The sequence below is a fragment of the Cheilinus undulatus genome, linkage group 2 (genome assembly GCF_018320785.1).
Source record: "Cheilinus undulatus linkage group 2, ASM1832078v1, whole genome shotgun sequence".
Lineage (NCBI taxonomy): Eukaryota > Metazoa > Chordata > Actinopteri > Labriformes > Labridae > Cheilinus > Cheilinus undulatus.
The window spans coordinates 49,736,289-49,760,627 of NC_054866.1; the positions used below are offsets into that span (position 1 = coordinate 49,736,289).

Below are 24,339 nucleotides of genomic sequence, written 5' to 3' on the forward strand. Positions count from 1 at the left end.
AAAGCAGGCTTTGTTTGAGACTGTAGCCCTTGTGGATGCCCTTTTCTCTGAAATCTCTCTTTATTACAAAACAAAAGATTTTTGCACTTTTGGTTTATACAGTGCCTATAAAAAATATCTACCCTGGGGCGCGTCGGTAGTCGAGTGGTTAAGGCCCACACCATGTATGCGGGCGGTCCAGGTTAAAGTCCGGCCTGTGGCACCATTTCCTGCATGTCTCTCCCTGCTCTCTGCCCTGTTTTCAAGTCTATCCACTGTCCTCCTCTATCTAATAAAGGACCAAAAAATAAATCTTAAAAAAAAAAAATTATTTACCCCCATGATTTTTTTTTTTGACAAAAAATAGAAAAAATCTCATTTAATTTCAAAGTGAAAGCTGATTTCTACAAAGTAATGGCAATTTCCTGCATACATATTCACTCCTTCAAGTCAGTATTTAGTAGAGTCACCTTTGGCTGCAATCACAGCTCTGAGTCTGTGTGGATAGGTTTCAGTCAATCTTGCACATCTGGATTCTCCATTCCTCTTTGCAAAACTGTTCAAGCTCTGTCAGGTTGCATGGGGATTGGGGGTGAACAGCCCTTTACAAGTCCAGCCACAAGTTCTCTCATGCACTGAGGTCTTTGACTTGGCCACTCCAGAACATCCACCTTGTTGTCTTTATGTTTCAGGCTGCTGTCTTGCTGGAAAAATTGAGTCTCCCAAATGCCTTTTGGTGAACTCTAGTCCAGATTGAATATGAACAGTGTCTTTCTCTTTGCCACTCTCCTATAAAGCTTTGACTGGTGAAGAACCCGACCAACAGTTGTTGTCTGCAGAGTCTCTCCCATCTCAGCTGCTGAAGCTTGGAACTCCTTCAGAGTAGTCATAGGTGTCTTGGTGGCCTCTCTCACGAGTCTCCTTCCTTCACGCTCACGCAGTTTGTGAGGATGGCTTGACCATAGGCAGATTTACACATGTGACATATTCCTTCCATTTCTTGATGATGGATTCAGCTGAACTCAGGGGGATGTTCGGTGCCCCACACTTTTTAACTAACAAACCCTGCCGATCACATAACCCCCTCGGCGGAGGTAATAAAAGGGTACAACATCCAAGGGGGTGTATACTTTTTATAGGCACTGTAGATGCATGAACGATAAAAAGTGTAAAGGCTTTAAGACTGAATCTCACTGATGACTTCTTACCGTAAATGCTTATCAGTACCAATTATGAGTTATTGGTCACATGAACTCTTGCCCAATGACAGCTGGGATAGGCTCCAGTCCCCCCCCCCCAACCCAGAACGGAATAAGGGGTATAGAAAATGGATGGATGGATGGTCTCATGAACTATAACAATCTGTACTGGCCCAGACAAGCATCTAATATAACACACAATCACAGAGCTGATGTGGATTTCCTGACTAGTCCTACATTATCACATGTAAAAAAAAAAAAAAGAAAACAAAAATGACCCACTACCCCGACTTCTCAATGAATCATTGAGTCATGGATTACTTTCTGTCTGGTTAGTTGCCCTTGGGCCTTCATCGACCTTTAAATAACTTGTGTAAAAAGCCCCCTAAAGGCCTCTGAATTAGAATAAACTCTGTCCATATGAGACTGATGGGGAAATGGTTTCGTGTTTCACTCCCACAGCTAAATGCTAGCTTTAGGCAAAGTCAGAGCAGCACTAAATCTGTTGTTTTGGAGCTTTTTTTTTTTTGGCAACTTTAAAAAAAATCCATTTTAAAAGCATTTACTGTTTACTTCCCCCAAAACTCTCCTTTACTTTCAATGTTTGTGATTCATTGTGAAGTGAAGTTTTCATGATGCTTGCAGAATTTTGCTTCAGTAGTCTCCTGAACACTAAAACTGCTTAATTCACCTACTTTTAATTTCAACATCATAAAGAATCGATGAAGACATTCATACACACTGAACTTAGTCATTAGATCCTGTATGACTTAGTTTAGTTATCCAGTTGCAGATATGTGTTAACTTTGTCTGTATATATTTTTAGATGAGTCCTCTAGTAAAGCGATAAACCAAATCCTCAATGGGGAAGCACCACGACTTGTTTGTTTCTCTGTGAACTTCACAGCTGTACATGTACTCTTGGCATAAAGAGCTGCCTCTGAGAATCAAGGACAAATAAAAAGATAAAAAAAATTAAAAGAGAAATTTATGCAGGAAGCGGCAGAGAAAATGTAAAGAAAAAAGCTGCAGAGGAACCTCAAAGAAGAGACATAAACAGACACCAAACAGATCCTCTGTTGAATAATTCAACATGTGGTTTCTGATAGATAACGTTGGCTCTGCTCGCTCCTATTCACTCTTTCATTGGCCCGGTGTGTGTTAGTGTGTGTGACAGGTGCTCAGTGGTGTAATGTTCAGGTGGCTCAGTTTGCCAGACAGAGTATTTACTTAATTAAACTGACATATATGTAACACACACTCAAGCAACCATTCATCAACTCTCACACACCCACAGACACTAACCTGTGTCATGTAAAACAGCTACAGAGTTGTATAAAGCAATATGCTAACACCAGAACAGTGGCAATAATTTAAGCTATACTTATATGTTTTCACTGGCTGTGTCCGAAACCACTCACTCATTCCCTTCTCCCTATCCACTATATAGTGAGTGCCATAAAATGCTGCACACTACATAGTGGACTCAATTGCAAAAAACAAAAAATAATTTCGGACACTACTCCGGCCACGGGAAATGACATCATCTACATCTCACAATTAAAACGTTTAGCTACAGCGGCTCGTAGATTTGGATGACAACAGCTGAGGATAGAAATTAATAGTAGAATTTCACTGAAAAGATACTAAATGTAACGTATTTTCACAAAAAAAATTTATAGATAAAAGATAAAAAAGCTTGTGTCTTTAATGGCAAAATAGTGTATATTTTTGTGTGTAATGTAACTTATTTTTGCACAAAGATAATGGTCTCATGTCTTGAAATCTTCAGAGTTACTCAGTTTTAAATCCTTAACATTTTCTTACAGATTTGGTTAAAACCAACAAACAGAGAGTATTAAATAAAGTTTTGATATATGGTCCTGTGCTCCTTACATTCGTCCGTCTTTTCTTGAGACCAGCAACCACGATGCATGATGGTAAATATTTCTGGGCAAGTGAGTATCGGTTGTTCACTACTTTTCACAATGCATTGTGGGATAGAATGAGTGCACAATATAGTGAATAACAATGCTCACTTAGAATTCGGACACCACTACAAAATGGTGTATTCACTATATGGTGCACTATGTAGTGGACAGGGAGTGATTTCAGACACAGCCACTGTCCCTCAGTGACATAGCTCAGACACTCAGCAGCTCTTCTAAATTTCCCCCCAGCCTGTAAAGTTCACAATTTAAATTAGTGCTTCCCAAAGTGTTGGACGGGGCCCACTAGGTGGCTACTGAACATGGGCCAATGAGGGTCACTTACATAACTAAAAATCACAGAAATTCAAATTAAAATATCAATCATGTTTACAATTACATGCAATCATTCTAAGTATCAGAAGTAACAAAACACAGCCAGAAGTTTTAACTCCTGTCACATTTTATCATTTATTTTGTCTGACGTATACAACCAGTGTCACGGTTTAACTGGTGTTAGATTAACTAGTGACACTCCATAAAACATTCTACTATAATGCTCACTTCCCCATTTTAAGGATTTATCAGTAGCTCTGGAGACACTGGTGCTACTTGAGAGGAGTTTGCTGGGCAGCAAAGTCTGTGGCAGAGATTACTACTAGAAAAGAAGATTTAAGTGAGTGTAGCAGCACTTATGACCCCAGCAGGGACTTGTTAGCAAACTTTTTTCAATGAGCTTGTGAGTTTCAGAGGCTCAGAAGTGAATGGTAGCCAAGAAGCTATGCCCAATGTTTATATAATGAATCAGATCTTAGAAGGGCTCTTTAATCCTAGGATTACATGAATAGGATCCTTCCTGTGTTTCTTGGATCGTAGATTACCTGACAGGAAGGCCACAGTTTGTCAGGCTGGGGAACTGTGTTTCTGGGACATTAATGAGCAGTACAGGGGCTCCACAAGGAACAGCCCTGGCTCCATTCCTGTTCACACTGTATACATCAGACTTCAAATACAGCACTGAGTCCTGCCACATTCAGAAATACTCTGATGACACTGCTATCGTGGCATGTATCAGAAATGGACAAGAAGCCGAATACAGGGATCTGATAAGTGCCTTCAGTGACTGGAGTCACAAAAACTGCCTGCTACTCAACACCTGAAAGACAAAGGAAATGATCATAGATTTCTGCAGATCCAAACCCCCTCTTCAGCCAGTGAACACTTGTGGCGTGAACATCGAGGTGGTGACATCGTATAAATATTTAAGTGTACATCTGGATTATAAATTGGACTGGTCTAAAAACATAGACTTCATCTACAAAAAGGGGCAGAGCTGCCTCTTTTGCCTCAGAAGACTCCGATCAATAGACATCTGCAGTAAGATGCTGCAGATGTTTTATCAGTCTGTGTTGGCAAGTGTTCTGTTTTATGCTGCAGTCTGCTGGGGAGGCAGTGTAAAACACAAGGATGCAAGGCGTCTGAACAAACTGGTTTAAAAAGCTGGCTCTGTGGTAGGAATCAAATTGAACTCCATGGAGGATGAGGTGGAGAGACACGCACTGAGCAAGGTGGAGGTCAATCTGAGAAACATGGATCATCCACTTCATATCTCCCTCAATGAGCAAAGAAACAACAGTGGTGGACGGCTCCTATCCCTGCGCTGCAGGACAGAAAGATTTAGAAAAGCTTTCATACCATCAGCAATTAGACTGTATAATTCTAAAGTAAACAGATGAGACTCCCAGACGACTGAATTTCCCTTCGGGGATAAATAAAGTTCTTGTATTGTATTGTATTGTAATGTATTGTATTGTAATGGAGCCTCGGAAGGACCTAGTTACCTCTGCCAAGGAGGTTATGTGATCGGGTGGGTTTGTTTGTTAGCAACATAACTCAAAAAGTCATGGACAGATTTTAACGAAATTTTCAGGAAATGTAAGAAATAGCATAAAGAAGAACTGATTAGATTTTGGAACTGATCCTGAACACTGTCTGGATCCAGGATTTTTTTTAAAGGATTTTGTACTATTGGGAGATAGGGCTAATGGCAGAGGTCTGCGCTGTCACCCCTTTACACCAGGAAATGGTGGACATGAGTAACTTATTCAAAGTTTTGGACTTTATAGACTTTGACAGACCCACGCCCGGTCGAGGAGACGAGTCAGAGCGTAACAGAGAGAAAGACAGTGAATTGTAGCGAGAATACTCACAATGCTGAGAGGAATAGAGGAATATTTACCCTCTGCCATGACTCCGGTGAGACCATGGGTGCTTCCGCCATGACAGTCCACAGGTAGCGAAGCCAATGCTTTGCCTCACCGTGTCTCCAGGGAGTAATCAGCAAATTAGATTTTGGAGGTCATCCGGATCACCATCTGGATCCAGGAATGTTTCTTCACTATTGGGAGATAGGGCTGATGGCAGAGGTCTGTGTTCTCTGAGTGCTTTTCTAGTTATTTCTGTAGACACTTGAGGATCTGCAGGTTTTAACACTTTTATACTGGCCTCAATTTTTCAACCACAGAGGTTACTGCGTGGGTAAAATGGGAAAAGAAAACTGTGAGCCTTCTCTTGCATGTCTTCAGTAGAAACACAGTAGATACTAAAACAGACAGAGGAAGAGGATACTCATGCAGGTCTCCATATGACAGGATACTGTCCAGACTCTGGAAGTTGTCTGATCCACTGGAGACCAGCCACTCTGGGGAATATTCCTGTTTAGACTGGAAGCAGCTCACCAACCAACATTTATACATCATTTGTTTTTTTGTCATTTTATATGGCGTAGAAAAGTTTTAGTAACTTTTTTTACCCTATCATTAGTTTTCACCAGTTAGCAGACTGTCCTACAGAGGTAGTTTAAATATCTGAAATCATGGGTAGAGTTTAAAAGGTGGTCGGACTCTGTTTAAGTGCCTATCAATGAAGGATGTCAACAGAGATTACAAGTTACACTAAGAGTTCACTGCAGTTGAAGCTTGTTGTATATTCATCTATTCTGAAATTCAACACCCTCAGACACACCTGAGGAGGAGGTGACTTCTTGTTGCCATGGGTGACAGAGGAGGTTGCAGGAGGCTGGGTTAACAAAGTAGGAGTGTGACAGAGAGAGAGGAAGAGTCAGCAGTAGGAATGTCCCAAAATGATACTGCTGGTGTTACTGCTTCATGTTATCTGATTCTTGATAAAAGAGTGTTTTTATTGAGTCTTTTTCCATTTTTTTCTTTTAATTAGATAAATTAGAGCAGACAAGAAATATACAGAGACATAAAACTAAACCAGGAACTTAGAACCAGTTTTACTTGAATATGTCTGATATTGGACCAGCTCTTTTGACCTTCATTTTTGCCTCTTATCAAAGGACTTTATTGTTAAGGTGAACAAAGATGTGACAACAATCTAATGGATTTAAACCACTGAAGATGAAGATTTTGGACTCTTGAGATTATTATGACAGCTCTTTGTATTGTCTATGAGTCTTTGATTGACCTGATCATTTGGGAATCTACTGCAAAGAACACTGAATTAAAACAAATGTCAGACAGACTCCCCCTGTTCTAGTGGATATTTTTGTCTACAAGGTCTGGTACCACTGGATGTTATTTTTTCTGATTCTGTGTGAGTTCGTTTAACGCACGTGAAGATGTACAAACGCCGGGGTTATGTGGAGCTCTATGAGAAGGATCTGGCCAAATGGGCACTGCTACGCAACGTCAACACTGTGATGAAACACAGCACACTGCTGCCGGTATGCAGATGCTCTGTTTGTGTGTGAGTGACTGTCTGAACGTTATTGGTTTATATTTGTGAGTTTTTAATCCACTGTACACATTCTGTGTATGTGTACATGTGATATAGACTGGTGCCTTGTCGTTATAGAGCTTTGTGTCTCAATAACCATGCACCAATCACAAGAATGTGGTTTTCTGTTTTTGGACTCTGGAGTAATGATTCATAATTGTACCTCTGAAAACAGTGTTTAAGTGTGCCTTTGTGTGTTTGTGTGAGTGTGAATCTGCCTTGTATGATATTAAAAACCACAAAGGCAACAATTTGTGGTCCCAAAGAAATCTCCAGTACAGCAGAGTTCTTTACTTTCTGTCTTATACATGAGCGAACACATACTGAACTAAAAAACAAATATAGTTTCTGATCTGTACATACATTATTTTGGATCAGTCCCACAACACCCCTCTAAGCCCTGCCCTGAAGTTTTGCACATGCCCATCTAGGGGCAGTGTCAGGATTCCTGTTGTAATGAGGGGGTAAGGTAACATGTTAGGAGTATGTAAGCCATCAAACAGAGATTGAGAGAGTGGCTGTGTCCGAATCATCTCACTCATTCCCTTCTTTCTATCCACTATATAGTGAGCAGCATATATAGTGGACTATACAGTGGACTCAACTGCAAAACACAAAAATGATTTCAGACACTTCTCCAGCTGCAGGAAATGACGTCATTGTCGTCTCACAATTAAAACATTTAGCAACAATGGCTTGAAGATTTCAATGACAACAGCTGAAGTTTAAAATTAACAGTGGAAATATCACTGAAAACTGGCACTAAATGTGATGTATTTTACCAAAAAATTAAAATGATAATAGATAAAAAAAGCTTGTATCTTTAGTGGCAAAGTCGTGTACATATTTGTGTCACTCCCTATTCACGCTATAGTGCACCACTATATGGTGCACTATAGCGTGAATAGGGAGTGATTTCGGACACAGCTGGTGTCATGCATCATAAGCCTCCCAGAATGCTTTGAAAGTCAACAAGATGGCTGCTCTAACTTTAAAAGAAGCATACAAATGTCAGTCACCTCTTTTTGAATAGGTTTATAAAATTACAACATGCATTTTAAAATATGCTTGTCATTGAAATGTCTATTGATCCTGGAGTGTCTGTTTTGGTTAATGTCACTGATGTCGTAAAAGGGACATTAAGGGTCGTGATATTTCATAGGGGAAGATTTTATTTTATTTTACTACCCTTGAAACTCTGCTTCAAAGAGAAAGGAGCTCTCAAAAACGAGATGTATGGGTAAAAATGAGGCATGGGACTGACTGAGCCTTTATTTTGAATATGTTTGGTTAAACAAAATGTCTCTTAGTCTGTTTTTTACTGAATGATTATTACAGTGGTGATCGAGCCTACTGGAGGCAGCTGAAAGCCTTTACATTTGTCTTATTCTTTGGTATGATTAAGTTTGAATGGGAGTATATTCACAGGAATAAATCAAGACCTTTTTCACTTGGTAAGAAGCAAATGTTTAGCAAGAGGGAGTAAGATATTGTGGTGAACTGTTTGAGTATACAGTAGTCATGGTGGTCAATTCCAGCGGGAGAAGAGATATAATATCACATGGTAAAATTTGAGAAAAAAAACAAGATATGGTTAGCACAGTGAAGGGCTCTAATATCAAATTATTTATGGCACCAAAGTGACTTTTGAAGCGCTGATGCTTTCCATCAGACTAAGGCTAGTAATTTGTGTAACTCTATATACAGCCACATTGTTTTAGAACATGTTTTCAGGCTTTTTAAGCCCTCTGTGCCCAATGGCAGAACTTGTGATGCTTTAAAGGGGGCATATTATGCAAAAATCAATTTTTCAAGCTTTACCAGAAAAATCCATACCCCCCGCCCTTCTTGAATTTTCAGAAAATGTGTGCTGAAACAAGCTGTTCTTAGATTTTCCCCTCATGATCTTATGTGGGGAGTTAGCCCCACCCCTAAGTTTGGTTGGTCCTCCCCACTTAGAAGAGAGTTCCGCCCTCCTCTCAGCTGGCAGCTCAGAGGAGGATCAGGAGAACCACATCCATTCAGCCACATCCATTTCCTGAGAGGGGTGAGGTAAGGGGCGGAGTCAGACAGCTCAGTAACATTTAAAGCCACAGACACAGAAACAGCTTGTTCTGAGCAGGGGTGAAACAGAGGGGATTTTTTAGACATATAAAAATCCTATACTGGAGTGTTTTTTCAGAAACAAACTTCACAGGCTTGTTTTGGGGACCTCTGAAACCAAAATAAAGTTGTGTTAAAAGGGTTAAATATGTCCCCTTTAAAGTACTGCTGCTGGATAGGTGTCAGGCTAATTTATACAATGCAAACTGTATAAATTGTTGTTCAGGTAGTTCAACATGCCCTGTGTCTTGTTAGAGAAAATTTAAGCTTCTTTTAAGCACAAACACACTCGTTCTGTGCTCCTACTGAATAATAACTGTGTGATTTAAATCAGAAATAGTCAAACATTTCTTAACATTTCTTGGAAAACAACGTCTATCTCTTTCTTCCGTTGAAATAAAGAGAATATTGTTCACAGATAACAGTTATTTTGAAGGTATCATCTAAGATTTTCAGAAGTCATTTCACTAACTAAGTAATAAACAATCATTGTATTTATCCAACATAAAAACAACAGAAAGGGTCTCCAACCTCTCTTCTCATGTGGGTGTTTTTCTGTTCATCAAGACAGGTGAGCTGCATGTTCTAGATTTTTTTTCCATATTTGCTCCATTAAATCCCCAATGGTGACTGTCTGGTGATTATTTACTATTGTTGGAGTCTATTTAAGACCACAGGTGATGGTTACCACTGAAACTGTTCAAAGACACATTTCTATGGGACAAAAGATTGATCTGAAGATGTAGGATAGTGTTCTCCTTTCAGTTTCAACTGTTCCTGGTACACAATTCGTGTTTTTTCTTTTTAAAAAGTTTCTGAGCATCTTATTCAGAATGACTTCAATGTTTGCCTGTACCAGAAGATCATTAAGGGTTTATCTGATGTTGTTTGACAACACACTAGAATCAAGTTTTAAAAAATCTAAAATGACAGGAGAAGGCGAGCTCAACTCAACAAAATGCAGGAAACACTGAGAGGCAAAAAAACAAACCGATTAGCACTCGTAAAGTTTTACACCTCTTTTATTCGTCGATAAAAGCCTTGGGCTAAAACGCAGCTGTTTTTGTTTGCTGCTTATATTTTCTTTACAATAAAAAAGTGTAAAACTTTATGGCGAGTGCCGATCAGTTTGGTTTTTTGCTCATTTTTATTCAACCCCACAGTCTGACCCGGGTAGAGAAGGTTCTGAATCACTGAGTCTGTTGTGTGAAAATTGTTGGAGTTCTGTGAAAGTAATTCGCATCTACTTAAATCATAAACCCCCTTAACTTCTACACAGAAAAATCCATTTCTGGATCCGTTCTCTACAGTGATTATGTGGCTGTCATTCTGATCCTGATCAAGACAAAAAAAAAATTGGTAATAATGTGATAAAATCCTGATTCAAACCTAAATCCTGTTTTTGGTTCTAATCTCTGTCTTCTCTCCAGGGCGACTATGTCTGGCTTGACCTGAAGACTGGTCGGGAGTTTGAGGTGCCGATCGGTGCTGTGGTCAAACTCTGTGACTCAGGACAGATCCAAGTGGTCGACGATGAAGGAAATGTAAGAGTCTGAATACTCAAACTTCTTCTCTAAGTGGCTGTGGTTCTTCTTTCCATTGAGACTACGACTAACAAGACATGAAACTATGTAGCTGTCTTCTCTGTCCTGTCTCCTGTACACAGTTTTGATCCTGCAGCAGTGCTGTATTAAGCTTTGCCAATACTCCCTTACCCTAAACCCCAGTGAAGTGAAAAGTTTAAACATAACCATAAAGAGTGCTTTCATTTGCTTTAGCCATTTTGCATGATCATTGACCAAACTGCCCAATTTTTCAGGAGCACTGGATCTCCCCTCAAAATGCCACCAACATCAAGCCAATGCACCCGACCTCCATCCATGGTGTGGAGGACATGATCCGTCTAGGAGACCTCAATGAAGCCGGCATCCTCCGCAACCTCCTCATAAGATACAGAGACAAACTGATATATGTGAGTGTTGACTTCCTATGGGAACAGTAATCATCAGTGCAGTGCAACCCTGATTGACCAAATAGAACTTCAAACATCCTTCTCAGTCAGGACATCTGATCATCTACGGTGTTATCTCAGCATTTTAATACATACAGAGCCCATGGATACACAGAAAATTAGTTCTTACTGAAAAAGTAAATAGATTTATGTGCCCTTCTAACTTGTGGGTTGGACTTCTCTCTATAAACTGACCTAAATGGACCAAAAACGTGCCATCGTGCTTTCCTCTCAATTCTAACCAACAGATTAGGAGAACTGAAAACTACTGGCAGCAGCAATATCTGACTGTTCTTTAAAACCACTAATAATAAAAGATCATGGTCTCAGAAGTGATTAGTACTGTTAAACCGGAATATAATTTGCCCTGGTATAAAAGCCACAGGGATTAAGGGCTTAAGTGTCTCCCTGTAGTGATGTATGTTGTTTTAAGATAAGTCAGCAATGTGCAGATTCTCTGTTGCTGTTTTGCTTTTTTAGCACCAGTATTTTTCAACATTGGGAGTTTGCACATCTACTAGCTATAATACGGTAGTAGGGCTCTCAGCCTAAAGTTGTTGTTGTGAAGCTGATCTACAGCCCTGAGCTGCTCTGCTTTCCTCTGCTTGTCACTTATCTTTCACTGAGGAGTCTTTTCAATCAAACCAGCACTCCACTAGGTTTGTTTACCCAACAGTAAAGCCCCTGCTTTTGGTATCGCTAACCTTGCAAAGCAGATGTATACGCCCGTTTCCGTGTTTCTCACGGGCGAATCCATCTTGCAAAGCTCCCATCTCAACAGTTTAGGCCCGGTTAGAAAGTAACAGGACCAATCAGTGACAAGAAGCAGTATTTTCAGGCGCAGCAGAGTCGTGACGTATGCAAGCAGCAACGAGGCCAGTGCAATTATGGCGGAAGACGTTAGCATGGCCAGTTTTACCAGAACTGACATGTCTACAGTCACCACGGTTCGCGATATGCAGCTCTCTATGGAGTTTACTCCTCGGCAGCGGCTACGTCACGTGTTTTGTTGCTCTGATTGGCCCGTAAAGATGTGACAGACAGAACGTTCATCCAATCACCCTTCAAGATTTTTTTCACGGGCTCTGCCCTTTCCCAAACGCTGTCTCTGTGTGGTTTACCAGATGGATGTGTGAAACAAATCCATCCAGCATGCCAGGTTATGCGATAAATGAGTTGGTGAACAAACACCAGGTTTTTCCCTAAAACCCGACACGGCAAAAGATTTTTAAAAAATCTTCATTGATTTTGAAAATGTGAGAGAGCCCACACCTGACAAATACTGACAGATTTAACTGTTTTGTTTTTTTAAGTGTGTTGTGCAAAAATGTGACCAGCACAGCTCACCACACAGTAGCAGATTTATTCACCAACAACCAGATCTTTCAAAACTCAAAATCTCACCAGGTCAAACATGACTTTAGATAAACAAGCTGGGGTAGCAGTTTTGGTCCAGATCTTCTTCCTGTTAGTTTGATTGTGGGATATTTTACAGGACACACTGTATAAGCACTCATACTGTTGCAATGAATCAGCAAGTCGCTTCTCCATCTCTGACTTCCATTTAATTTTATGCTTCACGTTTACTGTGACGGCCATGGCTGTGTTTGTCATCCCCCCACACAACAGGATTTCTGGTCTAAATATTGAACATGGTTGATATTTATGATCATCTTTGGAATCATCAGATAATTTGGCATCCTGATGTCTACAGTCTATAATGCAGTGCAACTCATACAGTTTTCCCCACACTGTGATTTTCATGCTCACTCTCATGAAAGGAAATTACAATCCCTAACTCATCAACAACACTTCACCACTGCTTTCTTCTTTGAGGAGCTTCAAACCTTCTCCCAGGACTTGAATTATCATAACCAAAGCTTCATTACTATCTCTGTCTCCAGCCTAAAACAGTCCTGTTAGCTGTTTCTCTGCTCTTATCTCAGTTTTTTTGCTTCTTCGTTCTCTTTCCTGCCCTACCTGAACCTTCCCTTGTTCATTTCTTCTTCCTGTTTCCTCTGAAGACAAACTGTGGTGGCAGGGTAAGTCAGCTCCTGCATGTAAAGCATGACGAAGAAAGTGGCAACCTCAGATTAAAATCATGCTATTTTAAATCATATGATGCAATACCAGAACAGATGTATGTGTAACCTGCATGCATGTTGCATGTTTTAAATGTTTCATAATTAGGTAGTACTAGTGGATATTATATATATTATGTATTATTTAGATAATGAAAGTTTTATAGCATTATAAAGATTTACTCTTTTTATGACTGATATCAAAATGGGCACTGAGGAGAACAGAGTTACTCTCTGTCCTCACTATCATGTGTTTTGGTTATGTTAGATTTATTGGGACATATTTTCTCAGACTAAATGGTAACAGAGCTCAGAGCTGCAGCCTGGTCACGTGTTGCTTCGTCACCAAAATGGCTGCCTGTTCTCATGTGGTGAACACTGATACGTTCCCATTGTCATCCTTCACCATCTGAGCTACGAGACCAGCGTCATCCTCATCTACCCTCTGACTGCCTCAGCTCATCGCTCTCTGTCCTGACACTGCTGCGAGCAGAGAGAAAACTCTGAGGACTTACTTTTTACCACCGTACTTATAAAGCATTTAGATTAACCCTTAGAGGTCCACTGACTATTTTGCCATATTGTTAATTTTCTTTTGATAAAATAAAACACTCAGAAAATGTTTACCATGCTCATGTTTGGTATAATCTTTTTCGGCACTTCCTCAACTTCATAAAATGAAAACTATATTCTTTTTTAAGTTTAATTTACTCCATTAGATATAGAGCCTCAAAAAATACAACACTCCACAAAAATGGATTTTTAAAAGTTGTTATTTAAAACAACAGCATGATCCACTGTCCCCTATGTGTAACATTAATTTCTATATCAAATTAAAATTATCATATTTCCTGTTTTACTTGGCCTATTGGCATAAAAAAAACGGAATAAAAGCTTAAAGATCATGCTTTCCACACAAAGTGATTGCAATTCAAAATATGGCTTAGTTTTTATGCAGTCATGTGACAAAAGTAGGGCATGATGAAATCACGCCGCTGTGATCGTGGACCCCTAAGGTCAATGCAACCAAACAAACATGACACAGTCTCAGGCTACAGCACAACATGTGCATGTGTACATGCATGTGTTCAATTGTGTATGAAATGTGCATTTTTGATTTTGTCAATCCTGGATAAAAAAGGCTTGTGTGAAAAAACCCCTCCATCACTATGAGGCCTGTTGCCAAAGACAAAGCCATACATATTTTAACTGTAAGGATCTGAATGCTTCACTACAACGGCAATGCAGGTTTTACAGCACAACTGCATAAAATTTCTAGTGATGCATGACATTCAGTATGAAATCAGCACTGGCAGACATTAGCTTAAAAAGTAACTAATCGCTTTCTGCAGATATCAACATTTCTGCCGATATTTACGACCAAAATTTTGGCTACAAAAATCAGCCTATCAGCTGTAAATATTAGAGGTAAGAACAAAGACCTACTTCAGCTGAAGACTTTATCTTTATTCATGATAATTCCTTACAATTTAAAGTGTGTTTTAAGGCTTGAAATATGTTAATTTGTTCATTCTCAATCCCTAAAATTGTATGTTTTAAGGACTTATTGGCTAACATTATTTTGTAAGCATTAGCATATCAGATATGCAAAAATCCAATATGCATCCCTCAAAATGTCTTAACATGCTCAAACTTTAGAGTCAAAGTCACCTCAGACATAAAACAAAAGTCAGTCTGGATTAAAAGTTATTAAGTTTATCCTGTCCTCTGTGTGCAGACCTACACCGGCTCCATCCTTGTAGCTGTCAACCCTTACCAGCTACTGCCCATCTACACTGCCGACCAGATCCGCCTCTACACCAACAAGAAGATTGGTGAAATGCCTCCTCACATCTTTGCCATCGCAGACAACTGCTACTTCAACATGCAGAGGAACAACCGTGACCAGTGCTGTATCATCAGGTAGAAAAGAGATCAGCCTGCAGGATTAGCTCACTCTTATTGATAGTTCTGAATCAAAAAAGTTGGGACTATCTGTTCCACAACACGTAACATGATCCATTCAAAAGCATTGTGTGTGTGATTTCATAGTGGTGAATCAGGAGCAGGGAAGACAGAAAGCACCAAACTGATCCTTCAGTTCTTAGCGGCCATCAGCGGTCAACACTCCTGGATTGAACAGCAAGTCCTCGAGGCAAACCCGATACTGGAAGGTAGAGACACATGCACTATTACATGTAAACAGACTTTCCTAGTGACACTGTCCAGAGCTTTCAAAATCTGATCTGTTGTTGTGAAGGTATTTTATGTTGCAAAGTGGAAGTGTGAAGTGTGCAATTAGCCAGCCAGAACAATTAAAGCACTCTAGTTAGTCAACACCAGAATTACTATTTCATGTCCACAGCTGGTGCTTTCTCTGCTGGCAGAGAAAGAAACAACCCCAGGGACAACCCTCACTGAATGACTGAATTGCATGTAAGAGCAATCAGAAGTTATTCTCAGATTTTTTGTTTTATGTTCTTAAAGTTAAGGAGTGTGAGACAGTATTCAAGATTTCTTTAAAAATATCAGACAGCATGCTCTCTGAAAATCAGTCCTTTTTAATGCATTTACAACACTCTTAAATATATTAACTGATATGACTCATACTTTCTCTGTTTACCTTTCATGGCATGTTTTGTGGCTTTGCAAAGTTTGATTCAAATGTACAGTAGGGCTGTCAAAATATTGTAATTTCAAATCTGCACTTAATCTCAGGATTTCTGTTGCTAATTGCAATCAATTGCAACCTGATTAAAGGGGACATATTTTATCCTTTTAAGACAAGCTTATATTTGTTCTCAGAGGTCCCCAAAACATGCCCGTGAAGTTTGTTGCTGAGAAAAACACTATAATATTGGATTTTGTGGCTTTAAATGTTACTGATCTGTCTGACACTGCTCCTGGCCACACATCTCTCAGGAAATGGATGTGGCAGTCCTGATGTCACAAGATTACAGATGCTTTTATCCAAAGTTAAGCACCTGACTTGGATTTGAACCATCAATCTCACAGACCAAAGTCAGCAGGGTAACCCACTGAGCTATCCAGCATCTCAGCTAGCAACTGAGAAAAAGATCAGGAGACTAGGGTGGAACTTTCCTCCAAGAGGGGAGGGCCAACCGAACCAGGGGGCGGGGCTAACTCCCCACATGACATCATGAGGGGAAAATCTGAGAAAGGCACGTTTCAGCGCACATTTTCTAAAAGGTGGAGAAAGTGAGGGGGGAAAGAAATAGATTTTTCTGGTACTTTAGGGGATTGTGGACAGGCCAGGGGCACATATTTTTGTTAGAAAAACCTGAATAAGGGATTTTTGCATAATATGTCCCCTTTAAGGAACAGTAATGGATTTATTTTTCATCCCTGTTGCAGGGGTAGCTGACCTGGCTTAACCAAAGTGTGTTGAAAGGAATAACAAAGCATGCAATTAACCAGAATTTTAAAAGTGAGTGCACAGATTATGGCTCATAGTTAATCTTGATTTATGCAATTAATCTTGACAGCCCAAATGTAAAAATAGCTCTTAAAAGACTACATTTCACCTTCAGAACAAGGTGACAAAATGTTCTGGTCACCTTGCCGTTGTGCTCACATGCTGTCAACAAAATAAAATTATGTGTAGTTCTGGCTAGAAATGGATTCTAAAAAGTAAACATGTTAAAACAACTGAAATCATACTAATTCCATTTTTTTGAAGATGCACCTACACATTTTGATAATGGGGTTGTAGGTTGATTTACTCTTGTTTGTGTAAAACTCAATGGGACCTAAACTGTCCCAGATTTTCTATGCATACTGTACAGTTTGCACTGAGTTTTACCTTAAAAGTTTAACAGCATAAATGTATAGCAATGTGTTGCTGACAGTGTTGGTGCTAACTTTTCATTGAAATGTGCAACTATGTCCAAACCAAGGATAACACAATGCCACCTGTCTGACCTACTTTGCAGAGGAAATAAGATACACAGGCATCATTTACACTTTAATTCAGCACAGCGTTAAAGTCTCACCTAAACGAAAAGCAATACTGCAACGTCACACCACACTACCATGAAGGATCCCTGAACAGCCTACTGGGCACGGCCCCAGGGGCCCTGGGGGTCAGATGGTTGTTTAAGGAGGCCTCAGTCTGGAGTCATTCTTAACTGTTATCATTAGGAAGTCAACCAGATATCACAGAGATGAAAATCAGCCAAAATTAGACATTAGAGGATGAGAAAGCACTAAAGAGAAACACAAAAGTCTAGAACAGGAGGCGGAACATCTACAGAGAGTTAAACTATCAATCAAATCAACCAATCACAGGTTTTCTTGGAAATAGTCAATCATGTGAAATCTCATGAAAATACACAAAAGTTCACACATGAAGATGGGTTTGTAGTTATATATTAGGTGCATCCATGTGAGATAATAATGCCTGTTTTGACTGTTTGTTTTTCTTAAAGCCTTTGGCAACGCTAAAACAATCCGCAATGACAACTCGTCTCGCTTTGGGAAATACATTGACATCCATTTCAACAAGAGAGGAGCCATCGAGGGAGCCAAGATAGAGCAATACCTGCTGGAGAAATCCAGAGTCTGTCGACAGGTAAACACCTGTCCTGTCCATCACCTGCCCTTCTGTACCTTTAAACTGCTCAGTGATTACAGTGACTGAACAATGCAGTGATTCTGCACTTTTCTTTCTCTCTGCAGGCGTATGATGAGAGGAACTACCACATCTTCTACTGCATGCTCAAAGGCATGACAGCAGACGAGAAGAAGAAACTGGGGCTAAGCAAAGCCACTGACTACACCTACTTGACCATAGTGAGTGAAGTTTCACCTGCAGCTTTGTGCAATCTCAGTCATGGTGTCATCAATGTTGACTTTTTTCATTTTTGATCCAAGTTAACTCAAGTCAGAACAACAATGGGTACTTCCTGCAGCTTAGTCGGTGCATGACAACCAGAGCCATCACAGCTTCAGTAAGACTTGATGCCATTTATTGGCCCGTAAGGGAAATATGTATTGGACTTCTGTGCAGCACATTTAGCATCCCTTAAAGAAGTATCAATAAATAAAAATTCTATGTGATTAATATGTAGAATAAAGATGAGATACTATCAGCAGCTACAATTCAAGTGTGACCACAGAAAATGCGAAACATTATTATAGTGGAGAAATCATCACTGACATCCTAATAAAAAAAAAATAAAAAAAATACTCCCTGACTGCAACTGTGTTAAATATGTGTTTATTTTCAATATGTGATTGCAAACGATGTTTTCTTCCCTTTTAAAACTAACTTCATCTCTCATAATTCCCTCTGTTCCTCTGCAGGGTAAATGTACAGTATGTGACGGCCGAGATGACATGAAAGAGTACTCCAACATCCGCTCCGCAATGAAGGTCCTGATTCCAAATACGCACTCATTATTACTAAGACCATAAATTCACTTTTCTTCACTTAGAACTAATAAATCTAATAAATATAAGCTGTGATTATGCTTGTTTCATTCTGCAGGTCCTGATGTTCACAGACAAAGAGAACTGGGAGATTACCAAACTTCTGGCTGCAATATTACACATGGGAAACCTCAGATATGAAGGTAAGGTATGAATTACTCTTTCTGAAGAAACTCAGCCATTTTAAAGCACTGATATGAATGATTTTTAACATATAAGGTGCTCATATTTAGAGAGAAACAAATGAACATTAGTTTTAAACAGCTCTACTTGATATTAAAGATGTAAATACAATGATGATGGATCAGAAGGTGTACAGTATTAAAGGACCATTATTCTAATTTTTAATAGTAGGTAAAAAAGGCACTAGTTGTTGTTTTAATGGGGTTATGTGTCTTCCTGCTCCTCTGATTTTAATGTTTTGTGGTTGTTCTGTTTAAATTTGTTAAAAGTAGAGCTCTCAGCATTGATGCATTAATCATAATGCAATTAAGGTCCTTAATTAGGGCCTTGCCGATCAACACAGACCCATTACATCAACAGTATGCTGTCTGTTGAGGGTGGGAAGTGTCTACTGTAGTACACTCCATTTTAGCGTTCTTCTCAGTGTAAATGCACTAAATAGTCAAATATGAAGTGTTTAGTTTGGAGGTATGCAATCTGGAGCACATCTATAATCTTCAATCTACCCAAAGGTCCACATTTTCTTTCAAAATAAAAGCAGGTCTGTATCAGGAAGTGAATAACTCTTATGGCAAATCCCATTTCTACCCCTTAGTCCTTCCCCTTGCTCCTTTGAAACAGAGTGGTAAGGGATAGGGGTGAAAAACCTTCCCTTAAGAAATGAGACTCCACTTGATTGCTGTTCATCATCAAACATTGCTGATAAACAGCTATAACATTAGAGGTGTCAGTAAGGGTTTGACCATATCATACTGTGGGCCTCCGTGTTGATCTTCTCCATGCATTTATACAGTTAATAGCTCTGATTAACATGTGTACACAGAAAATTTTACAGGTAACATTTACAGACCTACGTTGTCAGTTGGGTGGGAAGTTATGCAAAAATGCCAAAAAAAAAAAAAATCGTATTGTATTCAAGTAAAATTAACTTTATAAACTCTGTTGATCTTTGACCCTGCAGCTCGAAACTACGATAACCTGGATGCCTGCGAGGTTGTCCGCAGCGCTCACCTCACCACTGCAGCTACACTGCTGGAGGTGACACACAAACATAGGCCTTAACACACACAAACATGCATGTACACAGACACAACAGCTGAGGTTGAGGTCAGAAACACGTACCTGAAGTGTGTTTGTGTGTTCAGGTGGACGGTAAAGATCTGATGAACTGTCTGACCAGTCGAACTCTGATCACCAGAGGAGAAACTGTCTCCACTCCGCTCAGCATGGAGCAAGCTCTGGATGTCCGGGATGCTTTTGTCAAGGTAAAACACCAGATTACAAAAAGGGACTTTTGTTTAAAAAAACAAACACATTCTTTGGACATACCTCATACCTCAGCACCTTTCTCCTTCTCCTTCTTTGCCCTTCTTTACTGTTTCACCAGCGAATGTCTGTGAGACGGAGAATGGCAGACAAGAGGTAGTAAACATCAGAAAAATTAAGTCTGTCGTTTTTCCTTCAGCTGTACTACTGTGATGACATTTTGCTTCTAGACACAGCGCTGTGGTGGCACAGCTAATGCTGACTAAACATTCATGACACAAAACCAGTTTAGACTGTTACAGGGAACAGATGCAGCGGTGCAAACTGAGCCATGTAAATCAGGCTGCCTGTCGATGCTGCCTGAGATTCAGTGTGTGAGGTCACCAATAGCTGGTTTTTGGATTTTAGGCATGTCACGTGCTTGAACAGCCACCAGCCTGCGTTTTTGTCTACAGGGGATTTACGGCCGATTGTTTGTGTGGATCGTGGAGAAGATCAATGCGGCGATCTATAAGCCTGCATCATCCCAAACCAAAGTCATCAGACGCTCCATTGGACTGCTGGACATTTTTGGCTTTGAGAACTTTACTGTTAACAGGTGCAGCAAACACATACACTCACTCACATGCATGCATGTATACCGAGTAGTTTCTTCACCTCTGCAGCTCAGTGCAGCCCTGCATCAACCTGATATGAAGCAGCTAAACCATTCTCTCCTTCCTGCAGCTTTGAGCAGCTGTGCATCAACTTTGCCAACGAGAACCTGCAGCAGTTCTTCGTGCGCCACGTCTTCAAGCTGGAGCAGGAGGAGTACAACCTGGAGAACATCAACTGGCAGCACATCGAGTTCACCGACAACCAGGATGCTCTGGACATGATCGCCATCAAACCCATGAACATCATCTCGCTCATCGATGAGGAAAGCAAGTTTCCTAAGGTAACCACGCTCAGACTGTGGGACGCAGCGATGTAAACGTTTCTTTCCCTGGTCTATTTTCACTCTGAGGTCAAAGTTGTGAGACTAGTGGCATGAGAAATGACAATGTGTTGCTAAAAAAACTTAAAGGCCTCACCACTTGGATCTGCATCCCCCCCCAAGACTCTATGAAGCTTTATATTCACAGCTTATTGTTCCCTTGATCACATTTCCCAGCCCCTTTCTCTGACTGAGATGCCTTCACAGCTTCCTAAGCCTTTTCACACATTGTTACCTGAAAATTTCTAGAAAATTCAACCGTGTCGACAACTTTTATGTTCATATCAATGCTTCATGTGGTTGGACAGACTCACAGTACCAAAGATTGAGTGTTAAGAGTAAGAGGCACCTCCACTACCTGCAAAATGCTTGCACCTGTTATGCACCAGTAGCAGAATATAAATGTCATTGCTCCCACTCTCCCTCCCATCATGAACTGTGACCAGTTAGACAAACTCTGATCTGTTTTATGGTCAAATGTGAAAGAAAATATTGCATACCATGAGTCTAACACAAAAAAGTGATTACAAAACATCTGTATCTTTTATAAGGGTCAAAGATCTCTATAGACAGCATGCTTTTACAGCTTTTGCCTTAGTTAAGTTTATCTTACATTTGTAGAAGTTTGAGACTTTTAGTGATTGCAAACATTAATCTATCAATTAGAAAGTGCTTCTAGTGGCTTAAAGTTTGGATTTTAGATGGATAAAACCTAATGTTATTGTTGTGTTTCTGTGTTTTCCTGCAGGGCACAGACACCACCATGCTGAACAAGCTGAACTTCCAACACAAAGTCAACACAAACTACATCCCTCCAAAGAACAACCACGAGACCCAGTTTGGCATCCAACACTTCGCTGGAGTCGTCTTCTATGAGACTAAAGGTGATTAACTAAACTGAAGGTGATATTCTGGCCCCACATTCAGGTGTTAGCCCGGCTGCACATTCAGGTGTTAGCCCGGCCCCACATTCAGGTGTTAGCCCGGCCGCACGTTCAGGAGTTAGCCCGGCCGCACATTCAGGTATTAGCCCGGCCGTACATTCAGGTGTTAGCCCGGCCGCACATTCGGGTATTAGCCCGGCCGCACATTCAGGTGTTAGCCCGGCCGCACATTCAGGTGTTAGCCCGGCCGTACATTCAGGTGTTAGCCCGGCCGCACATTCAGGTATTAGCCCGGCCGTACATTCAGGTGTTAGCCCGGCCGCACGTTCAGGAGTTAGCCCGGCTGCACATTCAGGTGTTAGCCCGGCCACACATTCAGGTATTAGCCCGGCCGTACATTCAGGTGGTAGCCTGGTCGCACATTCAGGAGTTAGCCCGGCCGCACATTCAGGTGGTAGCCTGGTCGCACGTTCAGGTGTTAGCCCGGCCATACATTCAGGTGTTAGCCCGGCCGCACATTCAGGTGATAGCCCGGCCGCACATTCAGGTGGTAGCCTGGTCGCACGTTCAGGAGTTAGCCCGGCTGCACATTCAGGTGTTAGCCCAGCCGCACATTCAGGTATTAACCTGGCCGCACATTCAGGAGTTAGCCCGGCCGCACATTCAGGTGTTAGCCTGGCCGCACATTCAGGTATTAGCCTGGCTGCACATTCAGGTGTTAGCCTGGCTGCACATTCAGGAGTTAGCCTGGCTGCACATTAAGGTGGTAGCCTGGCTGCACATTCAGGAGTTAGCCCGGCTGCACATTCAGGTGTTAACCCCGTTGCACATTCAGGTATTAGCCTGGCTGCACATTCAGGTGAACATTTATGCCTAACTGCTCTGTAGAAGGAAAACTGGAGCACATGTGCATACTGTTTTATTATACTGGCTACTGGCCTGCCATGAATACAACATTTTCAGTTGTTCTTGTGGATCCATGAGCACAACAAGTGGCATCAAAATAATGAATGAAGAACTGTTTCGGAACTTAAACTGAAAAAGGATTCTGTTCTCTCAAACCCAGTGAGCCTGTCTGAAGAGTTTCCCTCTGTTATTTAAAAAAAATGTTTTTTTAATCATTGAGGCCATGCTCCTTTTTTTTATTGTATTCATGCCGTAACGCTCTGTTTGTTTGTTTGTTTGTGTCCTGCAGGCTTCCTGGAGAAGAACAGAGACACTCTGTACGGAGACATCATCCAGCTGGTTCATTCGTCCAAGAACAAGTTCATCAAGCAAATCTTCCAGGCTGATGTCGCTATGGTAGACCATCACACACTCATGCAGGAAGCTCTAGTTTAAACTTCTTCTGCGTGTTTCTCAGTAATGTTCAGCTCAGGGCTAACATTACCGTCCTCTTTGTCTTCCTTCTGTGTGTTCCTGTGTTTCTACGTTTGTGTGCTCTCACATGTGTTTATGTGCTTGTTGTCAGTTTCTGTGTGGTTGTGCTGCTGTTAGTTCAGCAGGTCTTTCTGCCCGATCTCCTCTCAAGGTAAAAGTTGAAAATACCTCACATTTCTTAAAAACGTTTTTCATCTCTTCATCTTTTCATCAACTCATCACTCCAACTTAAACATACTCATGACATTTCAATAGATCATAAATCATAAATCAAATTTTTTAATTTTTTATAGCATTTCCATTACATTTCCATTAATTTTTATGTACTATTTATTAATTATTACTATCATATATATTTTCTCCATAAGTGTTTCAATGACAGTCAGCCTAATTAAAGGCCTATTTAACCCTGTCTTTACAATATTTAACCATTAAAGCTTAAAAATTATAGAAAATAATAATTATTTGTGTTTTTTCATGTGAAGTAAAAGTGAGAAAGGATTTTCTTTGAAATTACACATAATTAATCACTAAATCTGGTAGTTCCTAAACACTTTAACTGCTCTTATTACTGTACTGGCCTGACTCACTGAAAGACTAGTCCACTTTTTTAGGTGTGTCACAATCAGAGACAAACAGTCCAGTATTTGGCCTGATGGTGTTACAGTATAAATTTTAAAAAATACTGACTGGAGTCTAACCCTCTTTCTTAAATGTCTTTCAATATTACCTTTTTTCTCCTGCTGTAATTCTTTACTTTGGCCACTGGGGGGAAGCGAATCTCATGATTTCTAATTCAAATTAAACCAGAAATTCTGAATGCTCAAAGTTTAATAACATTGTACCAACACATAATAATAATAATAATAATAATAATAATCTGCATCCAAAATATTACAATAATACCACGTCTTGTAGGGTGAGGCTTTTCAAATGTAGATTTTGAAACGAACTTCATTTTAAATTATCAAACACTGTGGAGAGGAAAAATACATTAACAGTGATATTAATTATTGTTAGCAGCCACTTTCACTATAAAAAGATGTTTCATTGCATGAGCAGAAATATCTCCAATATGTCTGGCCATAGGAACCGTT

The 24,339-nt window shown here is 40.3% G+C and overlaps 1 protein-coding gene across 1 annotated transcript in view; it reads left to right on the forward strand.

The window, feature by feature from the left end:
• Positions 1 to 24,339, forward strand: part of myo7aa (myosin VIIAa) — a 73,773-nt gene that overhangs the window by 21,655 nt on the left and 27,779 nt on the right. The window contains exons 3-16 of the mRNA XM_041807595.1: positions 10,441 to 10,554; positions 10,830 to 10,982; positions 14,841 to 15,025; positions 15,155 to 15,276; positions 17,551 to 17,693; positions 17,801 to 17,914; positions 18,428 to 18,496; positions 18,612 to 18,696; positions 19,698 to 19,774; positions 19,882 to 20,001; positions 20,458 to 20,600; positions 20,729 to 20,939; positions 21,727 to 21,862; positions 23,058 to 23,164. Of these exons, the coding sequence (XP_041663529.1) occupies positions 10,441 to 10,554; positions 10,830 to 10,982; positions 14,841 to 15,025; positions 15,155 to 15,276; positions 17,551 to 17,693; positions 17,801 to 17,914; positions 18,428 to 18,496; positions 18,612 to 18,696; positions 19,698 to 19,774; positions 19,882 to 20,001; positions 20,458 to 20,600; positions 20,729 to 20,939; positions 21,727 to 21,862; positions 23,058 to 23,164 (1,779 nt within the window). The remainder of the gene's footprint in view (positions 1 to 10,440; positions 10,555 to 10,829; positions 10,983 to 14,840; positions 15,026 to 15,154; positions 15,277 to 17,550; positions 17,694 to 17,800; positions 17,915 to 18,427; positions 18,497 to 18,611; positions 18,697 to 19,697; positions 19,775 to 19,881; positions 20,002 to 20,457; positions 20,601 to 20,728; positions 20,940 to 21,726; positions 21,863 to 23,057; positions 23,165 to 24,339) is intronic.